This window comes from Amphiura filiformis, chromosome 8 (genome assembly GCF_039555335.1).
Source record: "Amphiura filiformis chromosome 8, Afil_fr2py, whole genome shotgun sequence".
NCBI classification, from domain to species: Eukaryota; Metazoa; Echinodermata; class Ophiuroidea; order Amphilepidida; family Amphiuridae; genus Amphiura; species Amphiura filiformis.
This window is the reverse complement of record NC_092635.1, coordinates 43,349,335-43,367,147: the sequence shown is the minus strand read 5'-3', so window position 1 is coordinate 43,367,147 and position 17,813 is coordinate 43,349,335. Positions and strand designations below refer to the sequence as shown.

The window sequence follows — 17,813 nt, the reverse complement described above, 5'->3', positions numbered from 1 at the left end:
CTCCTTTTTTCGCATTAACAGTCAATTTAGAATTATCACGATTGAACAACAAAATCACCAATTTCACTTCCGGAAGTATTATGTACCAATTTTCTTTTGAGAAGATGATTTCATTTCTCCTGAGATCGTAAGCATGCGGCATCTGTCAAGAAGTCTTGAAAAACCAGTGTGTCCTGAACAAGAAAGGGAACTTGGCCACGCGTGGTTCACAAGAGTTAGTCATTTAAGTCCAAATAAGTGTGAAATTGGCGTAACAAAGATTAATTAATTACGGCACTGGTACAACTTCCCACATTATTGAGGGGGAGGATATTCACATTGCTTTATTGGTGTTTGTATATTCACGCAGAGTTCTTGATCTGGGTGGGTGTATTTAAGTGATTGATATTTAGGTTAATATACGTATTGGTATGTTTATGAGATTTAATAAAAAATGCTATTTTAAACTTAATATAAATATTTTGAATTATTTTCTTTGCTTTGATGGTGGATTTGGCAAGTGGAAATATAGTTTCGTCAAGTTAAAAGTTCAATAAAACAATATGAAGATTAAAAAACAAAACAAAAACTAGTGTTAAATTTGATACATTAGGTGGATGCGCCGTATCCAAACCTAACGCTAAATACGGCGCCTCCGCCTAATGAATTTTGATGGTGGTTAATTGATAACTTCAAGTTGTCCTATATAATTATGCATCATTTATGATATTATTAAAACAATGTTTACTGTAAATTCAGTTCGTCTTAAAAATCCCTCCACTGGTTTTAAAAACTAACATACAAATAAACAACAAGCAACATAAAAACCAAACAAAAACCCTTGTCACTATTTGCATTGCCACAAGTTGGTCTCTTGTTTTACTGGGAAAATAACTGTATATGAATTTGAATAAAAATAAAAATACGAAAAGGCCTATTTACTTCAAAAATTGGGCGTAAGACCTCAAAATTGTTTTATATTCCTTAAATATTTTATAAAACAACTGAACTGAGTACTAGGGTGGGGTTTTTCAGACTTTAAGATGAAAAACTCACTTTTTAAGTTGGAGCAGAATTCCCGATATGCCGTTTCCTCGAAGCAGTCTTATTAATTAACGGGTATACGAACAACGAGGTACGGTGTGTAAAAATTACAAATAAAAGGGATGGAATTTGGACAAAATGGAAATCAAATGTAGCAGAAAAGAATAAATCATTTAGTATTATTTGTAACTATGAACCGTATCAAAATTATACAGATCACATTGGGATGAATTTAAATATTCAAACGGTTTTACGTGCATGTGACCTTCATGCAATGGGCGATAATGCTCATGCATAGGTGTGTCACGTGATCATAATGATAACAGAGGATTCTGGGATGGTATGTGAAGTGGTGCACCAAAAGGAAAAGGAATCAAAATTAGGACATGACTATGAAGAACAATATTGTACATGATGGAAACTTGAAGCATATCGGGAAAACGGAACCAAATGAATAGAGAACGCGCCTGTGAAAATATAAATTTACATGCAGCGTAAAATAGACAGTGATGAAAAATAATAATTATAAAAAATCCCTCATTTGACGACATGTATCTACTATAAATAAATAAATAAATAAATAAATAAATAAATAAATAAATAAATAAATAAATAAATAAATAAATAAATAAATAAATAAAATTTAAAACATATTATAACAGTAACAATAAAATGTATCCTATAACATGACTTCTCCCGTTTTTAAGTGCGTCAAATTGCACATTGAAAATACAGAGCAAGGATGTGCGGTAGTCCAAGTTTTGGTAAGACTACGCTAATGTTGAACACTTTGTGCTGTACAGTGGGTGTACTATAATACCGCACACTGCCCTTTAGACTACACAAAAGCTTTTTATACAATTGTGATTTAATTCTGATCATCGATCATCTTTTGTGATTTCTCTACTAATATAAGGTCCACAGAATTGTACAGCCACATCAAACACTATCATGACTATCACATATAAGTCTACATATTAATAATTTCTTTGTTCTAAAGTATTGTCGTTGTACAAAATTACTTATTGACGTCACAAACTGCGTCAAAAGTGACACCACCATGATCACCGCAACATGAAATCTACTGTCTCTAAGCCCGCATTTCTATTTTTTTACAAACTTGGGTTACTAGGATTTGAACCACTGAAACCAGGTGGTAAATTTGCGTTACAATACCAGCAACTTTGATAAAAATTTTGGTTTAAAATGACATCTAAATGAGCTATGATAATACAACAGCAAAATTCATGAAAACCGAAATAATCAAATAACAGTAAAATAAGAGATTACAATAATTGCAAGTGATTTGAGAAGCAAGAATGTGAAAGTTGCTAAAAATGCTTAACGTGCATAATAGTAAAATGAAACCATCAATCATTAATCACCATTTTCATATGATTGACAAGTTTGACAGACCATCAAAAAATCAAAAATCAGGAGACCATGCAAATTGATTTATCGGATCATGTAGGCCTACACTTGTACAACGGTATTGTATGTCGCGTATTACATGAACACTGCACAAAGAGATGTCCACACTTGGGTGAGTGGTCACTAAGAATAAGCATGGTTGATTAAAGACATTGACATTGATATATGAACATGCTGAGAATGTTGTATCGTGAGTTTGGTACCTTACTGCCCGGGTGGCACTGACATGTCCATGTATCGAGTATGCTCCCCTGGAAAAAACCTGTTTTTGGACTTCCATGCTCCGAAAGACCCCTAAATTTTACCAAAATAGTTCGCTGAAAGACCCCTGATTTTGATAATTTTCAGCTCTGACACACCCCTAAATTGCTCATTCCTCACATTTCTGGGGTTTCCAGGCGATTTTCAACCAGCAAGCGAAGAAAGACCCTTGATTTTGCGCAGCCCCGAAATATTCCCTTTTATCGGTACACGACCACCTCCCAAACCAGCTCCCAAAGACTCTCCATCTCCAAATTCTGAGGGAGCATAGCCACTAAAAATTATGATGTGCTCCCCCGGTAAAATGAATTCAAAAATGGTCCAGATTTTGACGAGTCTGTGATATCAAAGCTTACAAATTAAATCTGTACTCATGATGGCAATCTGCAATATTAAACCGTGATCTTTTTAACATGTGAAATTGGAAAAGTAATCTGCGTGACCGATACTCATCAAAACGTACGAGTATATCTTATAACTTTTAATTTGTGAAAATCGCACTGATTTCAACCACACAAATCGTTAAGATCGGGACGATTCGTAATTATTCTTTTTGCACAAGTGAGGTACAAAGCTGTAGATAACAAAATTATCCGCATATTTATATCAATTTCAATGATCTTAATTATGACAACTCAAAAAAGTGTGGACTCGGGGTGCGGACTTTCTTTGTGTGCGGCGCAGTGTTCTATACATGTAATGTAATGTAATGGTGTCATGGTATTTTCAGGAAAGAAGTATAAGGTGGAGATCAAACTCATGTCACAAATTCAAAACACATAAAGGATCGGCTTAAGGTTAGCAACTATTTTAAACTGTTGCGATTTGGTAGTTCACAGCATCTTGCGAATGAGCTTTGGCAAAAATTATTGATCATTTCATAGCGAGTGTGTAGAAGAATTCAAATATCAGTTTTGTAGGGCCTGTGGTTCTTGAGTTATGTTGTAAATAGGGCTGAAACAACAACACTTTTATAAAACGTACATAACTCATTAACAACAATAAATCAAGCAAGTTATCAAAGTATATGATTTGTAGAATGAACTTTTGCAAAACATTTAAATTGTTATTTTTTATGAAAATCGATTTTCTGGCTGCTTCGATCAACAATACCTCGTCTACCCTTAAGTGTTGGTGTTTGGAAAATTAATTTTGCCCAAATTTACACAAAGTCACACTTAATGAGAAACCATATAGAAAATAAATACAGAACATGCATATAAATGTACAATTAGAAGAAAGATATACTTGTACCATGTACGAAGCTCAACCAAGTATTAATAAGCGCGCGTGCTGGTGAATGTCATTTGAGTCTAAAAACATCAATTCATTGATAGGGGTTTAATTATACTTAAACTCGGTCACAATTAAAGCTAATTAATCGTGGCTAGACCTACTTAGTAAGGTCATTTGTAGCGGTTTAATCTGTCATTTATAATTAATCAGCTTAAAACTTAGTGAACCATGTGAAATTAATAATTTTGCAACAAATGTGAAGAACTGTGGTGTAGACTGTATTATATGTTGCTATTTGTTGAGTAAAATCTAGGGTTTTGCAAGAAAAGGGCTGATACACACTAACACAGTCCGGGAACACAGTAGGCCTACTTTACTAGTAACCATATTATATGTACTATTGATACTTTATCTTACTTTAAAGGGGCATTTGATCCATAGCCTCAACCCCAACTTTTATGACAACAAAATTGAGATCATTATACCACTGGAAAAAATATCGTCAAATTTGTAACTGAACGAAATTACAACATGCAGTGTAATATACAAAATCGTGAATAACTCGCTAACGCAAAATCGGAATCAGCTGAAATTTGGGGAATAAGCTTTTTCATGGATATCTACTGAAAAAACGTCATAAAAAGAGGATGTTAGGATCACAATTCTCCTTTAAGTGTTGTTTTTAATATTCAATCACACATAAACAAAAGGGCTATATGCACACCATGCGGCCACATTGGAAAAACAGGAATTTTAAAACATGCGTGACCATGTAATGGTAATAAGTATACACATAGAATCACGAATTGTATTGTGCATTTGGGTGAAAACAACATGCTATGTATAATAAAAATCCCTTTAAAAGGGGATGTGCTGGGACAAGGTTGTTCACAATAAGTAATGTATACATAGCACATAATAAATGTACATTTCTCAAACATTACTTGCATAGTTTTCTATTATTTAACATTGAGTTAAAAAGGCTATGCATAAAATTAACCTACTATAATATTGTATATATTTACGAGGGGGTATCAAAAAGTTTTAGAAATCGCCCAGAAGTGAAAGAGCTGTATCAATAAAATTTTGTCTCTGATATAGCTCTTTCACTTCATATGGGCGATTTCTAAAACTTTTTTGACACCCCCTCGTACTTTTTTCTTTTTAAACCTTAAATAATGACAAAGATAATTTCATCTGTAAAAGTGTTAGATCCGTAAACATGGTAAATTGATTAATCAAAACACCTTTGTCTATGTGGTAATAACGAGATCAAATACCGTATGCCTAGTTTTACGGTATAATTAATTATCATTCGACACTATCTTGTGAATTTTGGCATTGTTTTAAGTTAATTTACTGGATGGTAATCTACCGTTACACCTGTTTGGAACTTTGGGCTATATTATTTTAACATACAAAATTTGCATATCTCAAACTATAAATGAATGGGGTGTTAAAGATGTTTTTTGTACATCGACAAATATACGTATAGTTGTTGAGAAAATAAGTAAGTAATCTTACCTGGCGATGTTGCGTGATGTCTTGCCACAAATAGAGACATTAATTCATTCTTTGTGTCGACTGTACGAATCTGTAAGAGAAATGACAGAGCATTGTTTTAATTGAATACTCTTCAGGATAGAAGAGAGAAAATGTGGCAGTAGAGAGTACTCTCCAGCGATATAGAGAAGATTAGATGAGCAAAGAGGAGATGAGAGAGAGAGAGAGAGAGAGAGAAGATGATATGAAAGGAGAGGGAGAGGAGAGGAGAGGAGAGGAGAGGAGAGGAGGAGAGGAGAGAAAATGAGACGAAACGAGAGGAGAGAAGAGAAATTAAGAGGAGAGGTGAGGAGAGGACTGGAGGAGAGGACTGGAGGAGAGGAGAGAAGAGGAGACGAGACGAAAGGAGAGAAGAGGAAATGAGAGTAGAGGAGAAAAGAGGAATGGAGAGGAGAGGAGAGGAGAGGAATGGAGAGGAATGGAGAGGAGAGGAGAGGAGAGGAGAGGAGAGGAGAGGAGAGGAGAGGAGAGGAGAGAGGAGAGGAGAGGAGAGGAGAGATTGGAGAGGAGAGGAATGGAGAGGAAAAAAGGTAGGCGATAAAGGAAAGGGCATGCAGAGAGGATTTAAGGACATGGCAAAGAGAAGACAAAGGATTAACGTATCGATATTATACACATTTTTGTGCGAATAGATTGAAAAACAAATATTGCGCTACTTCCAAAGTTTTTATTTCAATTGTTGGCAAAGTCAGATAGAAACTTCAAATCATTCCGACACCAACAAATGTCCAATTGCATGAATCATTAATTGGCTGTATGTCAGTTGGACATGAGAGCACTTGCTCAATATATCACCTGTTGGCCATTGAATAATGCAATGACAAGCTATGGCTAAAACGGGACAGCCTAATGTGTACAAACCGATAAATTTACACAAATTCATTAATGTTCAAGAGAACTTATCATTCAATAGGAGCTTTCAATTACATCCAGAATGTACGTTATGGAAAGTACCCAGTGTTTTAAAATCTTTTCAAAAAACAAAAAAGGTTCTCTTGAAAGGTTCTGAGAGGACAAAAAGTTCCGTTTGGAACTCAAGAATGCACAGTATAAAGTAGCCCCTCAATTGTACAAAAATGCAGGTTACACCAAATTATTGCGAATAATTGAAACTAAAAAACCTATATAAAGCAGAAGTCCTACCAGAGCAGTTCTTCTGGGGTGAACCAAACCTGCCTGGTTATCAAATTAATTAGTGACAAGATTATCTGTGAATTTGACAGATGCTAATTGATGCAACAACATTAAAACAACAGTTCAAATTCCGAGATAACCTTACACTGATTATATTGATAACCAGGCAGGTTTGGTTCACCCCAGAAGAACTGCTCTGGTAGAACTTCTGCTTTATATAGGTTTTTTAGTTTCAATTATTCGCAATAATTTGGTGTAACCTGCATTTTTGTACAATTGAGGGGCTACTTTATACTGTGCATTCTTGAGTTCCAAACGGAACTTTTTGTCCTCTCAGAACCTTTCAAGAGGCATGACGATGATACAAAAGAAGAATCACTGGCTTCAAGAATTTTGGTAGTATAATCATGATAATGCATAATTGTGTTATTGATAGAATGACCATTTAAATTTAATAAAGGTATATAGCATGAGAAGTGATGAGAATGCAGGTAAAACCGTAATGTATTTTCAGCTTTCTTCATATAGATATTCGAAATTAACCACGACTACAACAAAAAATATAAATAAAGCTGACAATATTAAACCTGATTTGAATTAAAGCAACATTTTCATCTAATTAAAAATTGATTTGAAAGCGGGAACCCCAAATCGATTACTTACCCGAAGTTCATAGTCTGTCCCATGTTGTAGATTGGTAAAAGTATATGATTCATTCGTCTGAAATGAAAATAAAACCTTTAATTAATATGGTTTTTATGTGTTTTTGTGGCCACTTATAAAGTTCTACCAATTTAACCACTGATGCATGCTCAATAATATCTGTGATTATCAGAATTATAATGGCCAGCCCGGGCCCGATTTTACTTTTAAAGATTTCTCAACCCGATTTACTTTGCACCGAACCCTGGTTACGCCACTGTGTTTAGTGCTAGAAAATACCGAATTCCTATCAATGTCAGAATTATATATATTGTTTTGAGCTGATGAACGATATCGATAGGATCGTTTCTATACTGCAATTCCGTGTGAGTTTTCCCGCGTATTGTAAATCACGAGTATTCGTAATTACAAAGCAAAGACGGGATAAGTGTTCATTTACCAGATCCTGCACTACCACTTTGGAAATATCCTATATTGTGTGAGTGCGAGTCCCGGGGTGCGAGTTGCATTAGTTGGTGATTGTGCTTGGAGTGTGTGTATTGATGGTGGTGGTGGTATTGGGGGTAGTAGAGATAGCAGGAGTGTGGGGATCGGCTGTTTTGTTGGGGTGTGTGTGGAGGTGGGATGGGTTATGGTTAAGGTTGTCAAGATATATGTGACAACATGTTGTCGCAACAGATTGTGAGAGGAGACGCTGCGCCTGGAAAGAGCACACTAGCATTGACATTGTCTTGATTGTAGTCACAGGTAGAAAGAGTAGAAATTTTCTTACGTGTGTGGTGGGTGGGGTGTGGGTGGGGGTGGTTTGTGAGGGTATGTACGTATGTGGTAGGGGTGCGTTAATAGATGTGTGGACAATATCACCCGTTGTATGTATAGGGGTGTGTGGGGGTGTGTGTACTAATGTTGATTGCCAATCTCTGATTCATGTAGGCATATCTCAATTTTTCATTTAATTGAGTCTGTTTTATCAGCTGTTAATATCATTATTAGTTTAATTTGAGTAAAAATCGTCCAAAATAAAACCTACATAAGTATTCCATTAAATGAAAGTGACCTTGAAATTCATCTTGCCTATAAGAGATCATAATTATAATAAATGAGTACATCGTATTGCATCTAATCACTAACACAATGTACTCAATAGATCGACCATTTGCATCTTTTTAACCATCACACACATCTACCTCGATCTAAATTCGTGTATGATTATTTGTAAGGGTAAACCCGAGTTCACCGAAGCATAAACAATATCATCTAAAAAAAACTTGTCTCATGCAATCTTAACGTAATTTAATCAAATTCTCTTACACAAATCAATGATATGATATGATGGTCTGTCGATAGCTAACCACGTCATGTAAGTCTTGATTACAATTTCTACTATAACTCAATCGGCTTACTAGTGATAGCTTAATACTCTTCTTAGGTCTAATATACGGGAAAATATTCTAGCAGCAAGAAAAGGGGGTTACTGTTTTGATCCCGCGTTTTTTGATTAGCGGGGCGACGATGGATATATCAACTGAGGGAATTTGAGGTAGCTTTTGTTTAGACAGATGCCTTGCATCGCAGATGGTTGCCGCCATTGAACTTACGCTGAGGGAGAGTCGGCCAAAGATCATAGACGTTGACATAATACACTTAATAACCGATTAATATCATGAATTACGTCCCTGATCGACGTATATTTTTAAGAATCAATGTTGCAAGTTTTATTTGCCGATATGTTTTGATACTGGAGCACCCTACTGTGCTACGCGTGCACGCACACTATTCTCAATATATACTCTAAAAATTGCAACATTAGTTCAAATACATACATGCTAATGCTATAAATCCAATTTATTCCAAATTAGTTTCTGAGTTTAATTGGTTTGCAATATATATTTATCTGCGACATATAAACCACAAATGTTACATGCTCCCATTACAAATCAAAATTAAACAAATACAATAATCTGATATAAATGTCACACGTAATTCTTGACATTTATAAGTGAATTAAAGTGCTCTTATCATGCTTATATCGGCAATTTTGTGTGGAAATGATTAAATTATGATAAAGAATATTTGTAAAAGTGATACAAGCTTAAGCCTGTTACTAAAATTAAAATATCAATATTTATGTAAGATACACAAACATAATTTTATAATAAATTGCTCCAAATGAAGACGTACCGTAATGTCGTATAATGGATTCACCGCACATGTTATCATGTCAGTTTCACTCGGGATCGGAACCAGTCGTATGCCGTATCCAGTAAATGCTGAAAATAAAATTATTAGATAATGATATTATTAACCAGTTTGTTATTTCAAACTATGATATCATCGCAGATTTAAGACGAACCGTCTTAAAAGGCGTACCTTAAGACGTACGGTCACATCATTGACCTTCATGGGGGAGAAACTGGCAACCCAGGGCAGGGATCTGTAACCTTTTGGACATTTGACCCCAACATACCGGTATGATCATAGACTCTTGGTAACTTATATTGGCCTCCATCGTGGTTTAAATTTGTGGTTGGATGATTCTGATGTAACATATGATCTAAGACATGCTCATGGCAATACACAGTTTGAACCCCAATAGGCCTTTTAATGCATAGAATGAACTTTGAGTGTGTCCGGTACAAAAATCATACTCAACAACTTTATAGGTCAACTTTTGAGCTATACTTCTCAAATGGAGTTTCTTGAACCTCGCCATCAGAGATGAGATGATTTTGGCTCATAGTGGCCTTCGCACACATTATGCTTTAGCGTCATAATCTCCTCATGATGGAAGTCAAAGTTGTGCCCCAAATTTTCGGTATGATTCCTCAATCCCGGGACTCAATTTTATAGGTACGACTTTAAGCAATGTTTGATCTGCGCACAAGGAAAGGACGTTCTGATTTTTTTTTTCGAATTTCTATTTTTTGCACGATTGTAATACCTAACGATATACTTTAATACCCTGTGAAAGACTAAGCCCGAAGTGCTTTATTACAGTCAAATTTAAGAATTTTTGATTCAAAATTGGAGATACCCGGTTTTAGACGCCGAGTGCTTTTCTTTCATTTAACCTGATTATTTCGGCTTAAAAATGATCAGAAAACCTTTTTAACATTACTAATATTATGTAATAATTTTTGGCAAAGAATAACAAAATTAAAATTTGACCGAAATCATACATTATGACTTTAATTTAATGTTGAAGTCAAAGATTAAAATTATACATTATGATGCTGCCACATCATTCTAATGATGATAGTAATGATTATTATAAAGAAGAGCGAGAAGATACAGAAGGAGACGCAAAAGAGGAAGTAATACACTGCAAATAAAATGTTTAGGTTTCTGTAACACCTTTTAAACACATGAACATGTTTATTAATAACTGAAAATAGTTAATATGCACATTTTCTAAAAAATATTGTTATTTTTAGAAGCATCTACTCCTGCATGTTGCAAATTCAAAATAAAACTTAATACTTTAATTCCCTTCAAATTATCGCACTAACGATATAAATGCTTTAAATGTTAAACACTATTTATGTTTTAAGGTAAACACTTTTAGTTTAGCTTTAAACAATACATTGACAGTGTTTAAAACTTAAACATTGTGTTTATATCGTCAGTACACTTTAGTGTGTAAGTATAAACTTTTAGAGTGCGATTATTTGAAAAGGGAATGATAATTAAGCGTTAAGTTTTAATTTGGATTTTTTGGGAATAGAAATACTGGAGTAATTTCTTGTGGATATTAACAATTTTCAGTTGTTAATAAACATGTTCATGTGTTTAAAAAGTGTTACAAAAACCTTTAAACATTTTTATTTGCAGTGTAGAAGAAGAAAGTGCATCTTTAAAGCACTTGGTGACAATCAATCAGCACTGTAACATTACACATATAGCTTTACACGCGGGTAAATTGTTTTCACATGATCAGTGAACTTTGTATAGGACTAGAGAAAAGTGCTCAAATGTATAGTAAAAATAACCTTTTTCTGCGAAGTTGTACGTGCAATTCAAAGAAATAATAGGGAATTGTTATTTCTCCATAGACTTGTGCAAATAGAAGCTTCGAAAACACAAATTCGGGTATCATGCCCATGCGCATAAAGTTCTTTGACATGCCAGATTGGGCACGATTAGTGATATTTCCTGCATTGATTCAAATAATTTCAACTTGACTTTTTTTTGGGGGGGGCAAAGGGGATAAGGCAACTTTCAAGGGAGAATATTAAAAGTAGAAAAGGGGACTGGATAAATCTTCCACGGTGGAGTGTGGATTTCAAATGATAGTACTTGTGCAGACAGTATAAAGCTTCCCTATCAACGCATCCAATTTAGAATAACAAGTCAGAAAGTTCATGAGTTCATAATCATGATAATAGAATTCTATGCACGGTGATACATGCATGATGCATGTATACTGAGAAAAGCATTGTTGTCAATTAACAGGGTTTTTTTCACAAGAAATAACTTAGCGCTACTTACATATATTTCCAAGTCGTTCGCCCACATTGTAATTTTGAAAATTGTATCAAATCAAATAATTAATTTTTGTTGACGAAGATAAAAAAATAAAGCAATTTTTTCTGTATAGGTTAATGAAGAAAAGAATTTACATTTGTAAAATATGAAATCCACAAGAAAAAAATTTCTTTAAACTGAAGACCCATTTTAGGTTATCAAAAAGGTCTTGAAAATTGTTCTTTAACCCTTTGTAGAACCATTTTTGGCCTTTATAGAACTTTTTGGTTCGTTGCATTTACAGAACCTATGTGGATTCTATTATAGAGGACAGGTTTAAGAACCTTTTTTTGTGAGTGTAACACTAATGGTCACGTAATACATGTAGAACGCCTAAATTAATTGGGCCAGATGCACATCCCTATACGGTATAGAGGAGTTAAATTCGGTTTCCAAGCTTTTTCCAGTAACATTGGGCTATTCCAGAAAATAGATGCACACCTATAGGGGGTGTGCACCTATTTTTTGGAATAGCCCATTGACAACTACAGTATCAGTCATTTTCAGAAAGCAAACTTGGAAATCCACACATTTCTTTTATTGAAAAATTACTCCTAGTGGTATACACTTATTTTCTGGAATAGCTGATTGTAAAGCAAAACACCCACCGACCCGACCCCTTTTGTCTCCTTTTACATTATTGTAAATAACGAATGAAGGGAATATAGTGTTTTGGAGTGCTCTTTAAGACATGTCTGATCGATAAACATGTCTTCAACATTAAGACATGTCCTGTGAAGCCAGTTTTAAGACATGTCTCCAGTAAGCATGATAAGATACTTATTTACTTCTCTAGTGCAAGAGACGTCTCACAAAGAAATGTCTCCATGCAAGACATGTCTCACAAAAATGTCTACAAGCAAGACATAGGCCTATCTAAAATGTAAGACGTGTCTATTGAAGCCATTTTTTGAGACATGTCTTGAGTTTATGTCTTCTGTCATGACACGTCTTTGCTGAAGACGTGTCTCAGATGTGTCTCAATTGGCCTATGTGTCTTGGCATGTGTCTTTAGCTAAATATTTATCAATGTTTTTTTTTATTGTTTAACATGTTTAAGACACGTTTATTTGCACGACATGATTACAAATTTTGCCAAGACACCAATTTACAGTGTAGGTTCAAATGATCAGTTAATATATCGGAGGTTTAAATTTATATCACGTAAGTCACGTTTGTGGATTCTCAAAAAATTATATTTTTGTCGATTGAACATCTGGTACCAACCCTCGTATTAACCTTAACACATGCAGAAACTAGGCCTGCATGGGAAAAATTGCATATAATGGGGAAAAATCACGCAGTATTGGTTTTTGCAATACTTTTATTCTATTTACTCAAAATCCAATGTCAATAAAGTTGACAAGTGTCATTAAAAGAAGCAGAATGAAAGAAAAATAAATATACTACTTACTGCCTGCAGGACGCTTCCACGACGCCCTTGCTTCTAGTAAAAATCCTGGCTTAGCCGATGTTGTATTCATTGGGGTGGTTGTGAATTCTAGTTTTATAGAATCTTGTGCAACGTAGGCTGGAAGAAAAATAATGGAATCAATTAAATAATAACACGTGGTTTTGTCCTCTTTGATATGAACAGGTATTTTTTAAAATTTTTATGAGACCTAGAATTTGAGACGGAAGTCAATCATAATCATTATTAGCAGTTAGCCCTAAAAGCAATACGGTATAGCATTATATCAGTTTAGAAAACAACAAAAAAGTTCCAGTTTTCTTTTTCCAAGATACTGCAAAATGTCGGGTAAATACAGTTTAAACCTTGTGTCGGCCCTCAACAGTATACCGCATGTCTTCAAAATATAGAAAACATAACAAATATAATCTATAAGATCTTGAGAAATCCAGTTTTGAGACACCACTCCCAATAAGACACTATGACGAGGGCATTAATGTTCCTCATATTTTTACGGAGACATCTCAAAAGTATAAAGACACAACGTCATGTCTCCGTACAAGTCACGACTAAGACATGTCTTGAGTTCGTATCTTCTGGTTATACATGACTTGCTAAAGGACATGTCCCAGTTGACCCGAGTGTTGGAGACATCTCAAAAGTAAAGACACAAAGTCATGACTGATAATGGTAACCAGAAGACAAGCCTTCTGGTTAGACATGACTAAAGGACATGTCCCAGTTGTCCCGAGTGTCTTAGATTGTGTCTTCAGGCAAGACACAATATTTCTAAATCAAGTTTCTGTTTAGATATGTCTATTTGCAAAATATAATTAGCAACAGCTTGCCTAGACACCATTTTTCTTATGTACCTTAATATAAGGTGGGTGACCGACCCCTTAACATGCTTAGTTCAAATGCGTAACTTTAAACAATAGGTATATATATATTAAGGTATCTCAAACCATAATTTGAAGTGACAGAACAAGTTCCCATGCATGCATAAGCCACTTTAAACAACAGCCATGTGTTTGTAGCTGAACTTTCACTTACAACCGGAAAAGAATTTTCCTTAGGACATTTTATATCATCGAAGTTACACCTGGCGAATTATATACCCAATTTCTTTCCTACCACCCTATTGTGGTATATGAAAATATTTACAAATATTTGTCAATAAATTCAAAAGCTCAGTTGTTATCTTTTTTTCCACAAGGTTCTAATACTACTGTAAATTCATATAACAATAGCTACCGCCATCTGTTAAACGCAGATTTAAGCAACTTATTTTTGATTAGAAATGTGATAGGTTTAAAGCATATTCTATGCCATATTTTTACGGCACGTATAAAGTGTGTTAAAGCTGGCAAATTTGTAAGCTACCGAATCCGTTCACATGATGATGGGACGCCAGATAAAGTTCGTTCAAATGTTATCAATTCACAGGTTTTGGTGCTACTTTTAGAGCTGTATTTGTGATCTCATACGCTTTGGACTCGATCGAGGCATTGGAGGGGAAACTTACAAAAATGGGGTTAATGAAGCAAATAATATACCAAATCAGTGAATATTTTTCACCATAAAGAGTCACTAGTTAGTTACTAAGTGTGCGTAAATATAATACATGTCACTAGGATCCACAACATACTCATCTATCAAGGCACAGTTCTTTCACCCCAATACATTTGCACATTCATTGAATGACCTTTGAAAATTTGGGTACAAAAACTCATACTCTGAAACTTGAGGTCACATTTTGCACTATGATTGTTTAATTGAGGTTATTGAACTATGCCACTGGGATGAGGCCATTGTGGTCCATAGTGTGTAATCATGGTAAATAGTCGACCATGGGAACAGACAAAAGTGGTAAATTTAATTAACATTCAGGGTTTTTGGTGAAAACCAAATTCAAGAAAGCGTAAAATTATACCACTCCATACACGTTTATTTAAACTTAAGTAAAATTGCATTGACGTTGTTAAATTAGCGGAACATTATAATCATGATAATGGTTAAATGTGTGCGGTTATTAAACATAATCGTTCAAAAAGAACACAATGATTTTAGAAAATGAAAATATTGTCTTCTTATGCACGTTTAAGTTAACTAATACTTTTAAGTATATTTTGAATAATAGATTCTTGTATGTACGTTTGGTCATTGGTGTAGGGGTGCGTGTGGATGGGTGAATGTTTGTGATTATGACAAATGCACAAAATTAAATGAATGTACTTACGTAATGTGAAACAGCCAAAATTATTTGCCAAACATGTTGGTATTACAAGTACTCCTGCAATCAGAATCATCATCATCATCATCATATCCTTTTCTGGAAATCCCAAACGACGTATACAATGATTCGCAGCACTGTTTTTCGTAAACATCTTATTTCCTGGATCTGAACGTGTGAAAACCAAAAATACCAGAGCGTTCTTTTTCCACCACCCTTTGTTGGCCCTATTTTCGCGTACACTAAACAGTGATTTTTTTGGATGAAGCGATTTAGAGACTGATGCCAGTGTTTATTTGAACTGGTTATTAGACTCAGACTCGGGCAGGTGTTGTCTCTACGCTGTAGTGTTTATGATTGACTTAGGCTGAGTTTGGTTGTCCTTATGAGGATAGAGATTGGTGGTGCAGCTGGCCGCGGTTAACTTGGTGCGACTGATGATGGCACCGGGCAGATTGAACAGGCAGTTTTTGCAGACGATGTGGAGAGAAGAATCCAACGAAACTATGCCGCCAAAAATACCAAAAACTGAAAAAATTTGTAGACTTTGAAAAGTACAACACAGCCGTTTTGTAGCTTACTTTATGCATAGAAAACCAACCGTGTCATGCTGGTATTGATTCTAACTAAATACCAGTTTCAAAAGTGGAAAGCCCGCTATTTGTCGTTACAGTACAAGCATGAAACAGCATCAAATCTTGGAGCCTTGGTGAGTTTGTGCCTTCGCTGGTGACGGGGTTAATTTGAGATGATTACTTTCACACGAATGGTATACAGTATCAATCTCAAATCCAAATGTTCGTCTGATCCGAGAAGTACATGTGTGATGAAGAACTTTCACTTCTCCGCGTATTATATACCAATCAGTGTTCCGCCATCGTACCATCAGTGCTCCCTCATTATCAGTGATTGCTTATGTCTTAAAATTGTTACTTCCACTCATTTGCATAAATCAAAGAGCAAAGTGGCGGTCGGAAGGATTCTCCCATGATAACACGAAATAATTGGGAGATTTTAATTTGTATTAACTTAAATGACCAAAAATGATTGAAAGTGGTGATAGCACGTGCGCGGTGATTTGAATGACTGCGCTTTTCTAAAACGGGGGCGTGGTCGGTGGGTTATTGGCATATTGTAAACGATTAACCCAAGTCATGACGCATTTGATTATGGGAATTAATGAGCGGTTAATCGCATCTTAGGTCAACTAATTTATGCGGATTGTTTCCTTCAAATCAACTCAAAAGATTCTTAAAGATTGCGGTTTCTGTGAGCAGGGTTTAAGCGGATCAAATTGCAAGATAATTATTTCATAATATTTTCATTAAGTAATATAATACGAAAATTATGATTATAGTTATTAGTTGACAAACACACGAGTTATTATGATACTACGTTTACGATTTGAATAAAGAGTGGATTTTTATTCTTAATTTGTATCTATTTGTTTTACTAATCAGTAGGTATAAATATACCTTTAAAATTGAATTGTTAAACTGATTTTCCTAGTAATAAGCATAAGCATATTTCTTATAATAGCCCCTCTTCTTTCTTATTTTGTGTTTTATTTTTATCGAGGTAGTCTTTTGTATCGTTATGAATTCTGCAGAGTGACGAATCGAGAATTTTGAGCAAATTGAGTTAATGCATGCTTCTGATAATGTTTCAGGTGATCTTTAGTTTCCACAAAAATTATTGAAAAATATTATTCCCCGACGACGTAAATATCGACATTTGGATTTGGACGAATCGCACCAAACTGCGATTAGTGAATTTAGCAAAGAGACGAATCATAATCATAGTCCGTTCTCTCCCCCATTTTAATGTCGTTTGCCTTATCTTATATGGTAAATATCTGAACACACAAAATCACAGATTTTGCTCTTTCTCTCTGACGTTAAGAATGTCCTCTTTTTGAGACCAAGTTAGACTTTATTTTAAATCCATTCTTTGATAAGCTGTGTTAAATCTTCTCTTCATCCAGTAAATTACTTCCTTCAAATACTTCTCTGTGATATATGGAGTAAGATTGTTCACATTTTATAATAATTAATATAGAATTTAATTATTACTGATTCATATATTTTGCTTACTAGGCCTATATAGAAAGTCAAAATCAACGTATTTCCTAAAACGCTCAATCAAGAAGAGTCAAAAACCAACTTCCGCCACACCATTACCTAAGAACAAAAGCTAATTAGTATGCATTGTTTTAACTCCAGACGTTTGGTCTAAGCAGTCTGATTGGTTAATAAATGAACACAGATTTCCGGTACGTAGTAACCCCAGTTTTGTTTTTTCTTGATAAATGTCACAACAATCTTGTCAATTTAA

General features: G+C 34.8%; 1 protein-coding gene across 1 annotated transcript in view; it reads right to left on the bottom strand.

Moving 5' to 3' along the window:
- The window catches only part of LOC140159071 (uncharacterized), a 36,813-nt gene extending 20,502 nt beyond the window's left edge, over positions 1-16,311 (bottom strand). The window contains exons 1-6 of the mRNA XM_072182402.1: positions 15,486-16,311; positions 13,250-13,366; positions 9,493-9,581; positions 7,312-7,368; positions 5,476-5,545; positions 1,036-1,083 (exon numbers count right to left, since the gene is read on the bottom strand). Of these exons, the coding sequence (XP_072038503.1) occupies positions 1,036-1,083; positions 5,476-5,545; positions 7,312-7,368; positions 9,493-9,581; positions 13,250-13,366; positions 15,486-15,633 (529 nt within the window). The 5' untranslated portion in view covers positions 15,634-16,311. The remainder of the gene's footprint in view (positions 1-1,035; positions 1,084-5,475; positions 5,546-7,311; positions 7,369-9,492; positions 9,582-13,249; positions 13,367-15,485) is intronic.
- Positions 16,312-17,813: the final 1,502 nt, after the last annotated feature.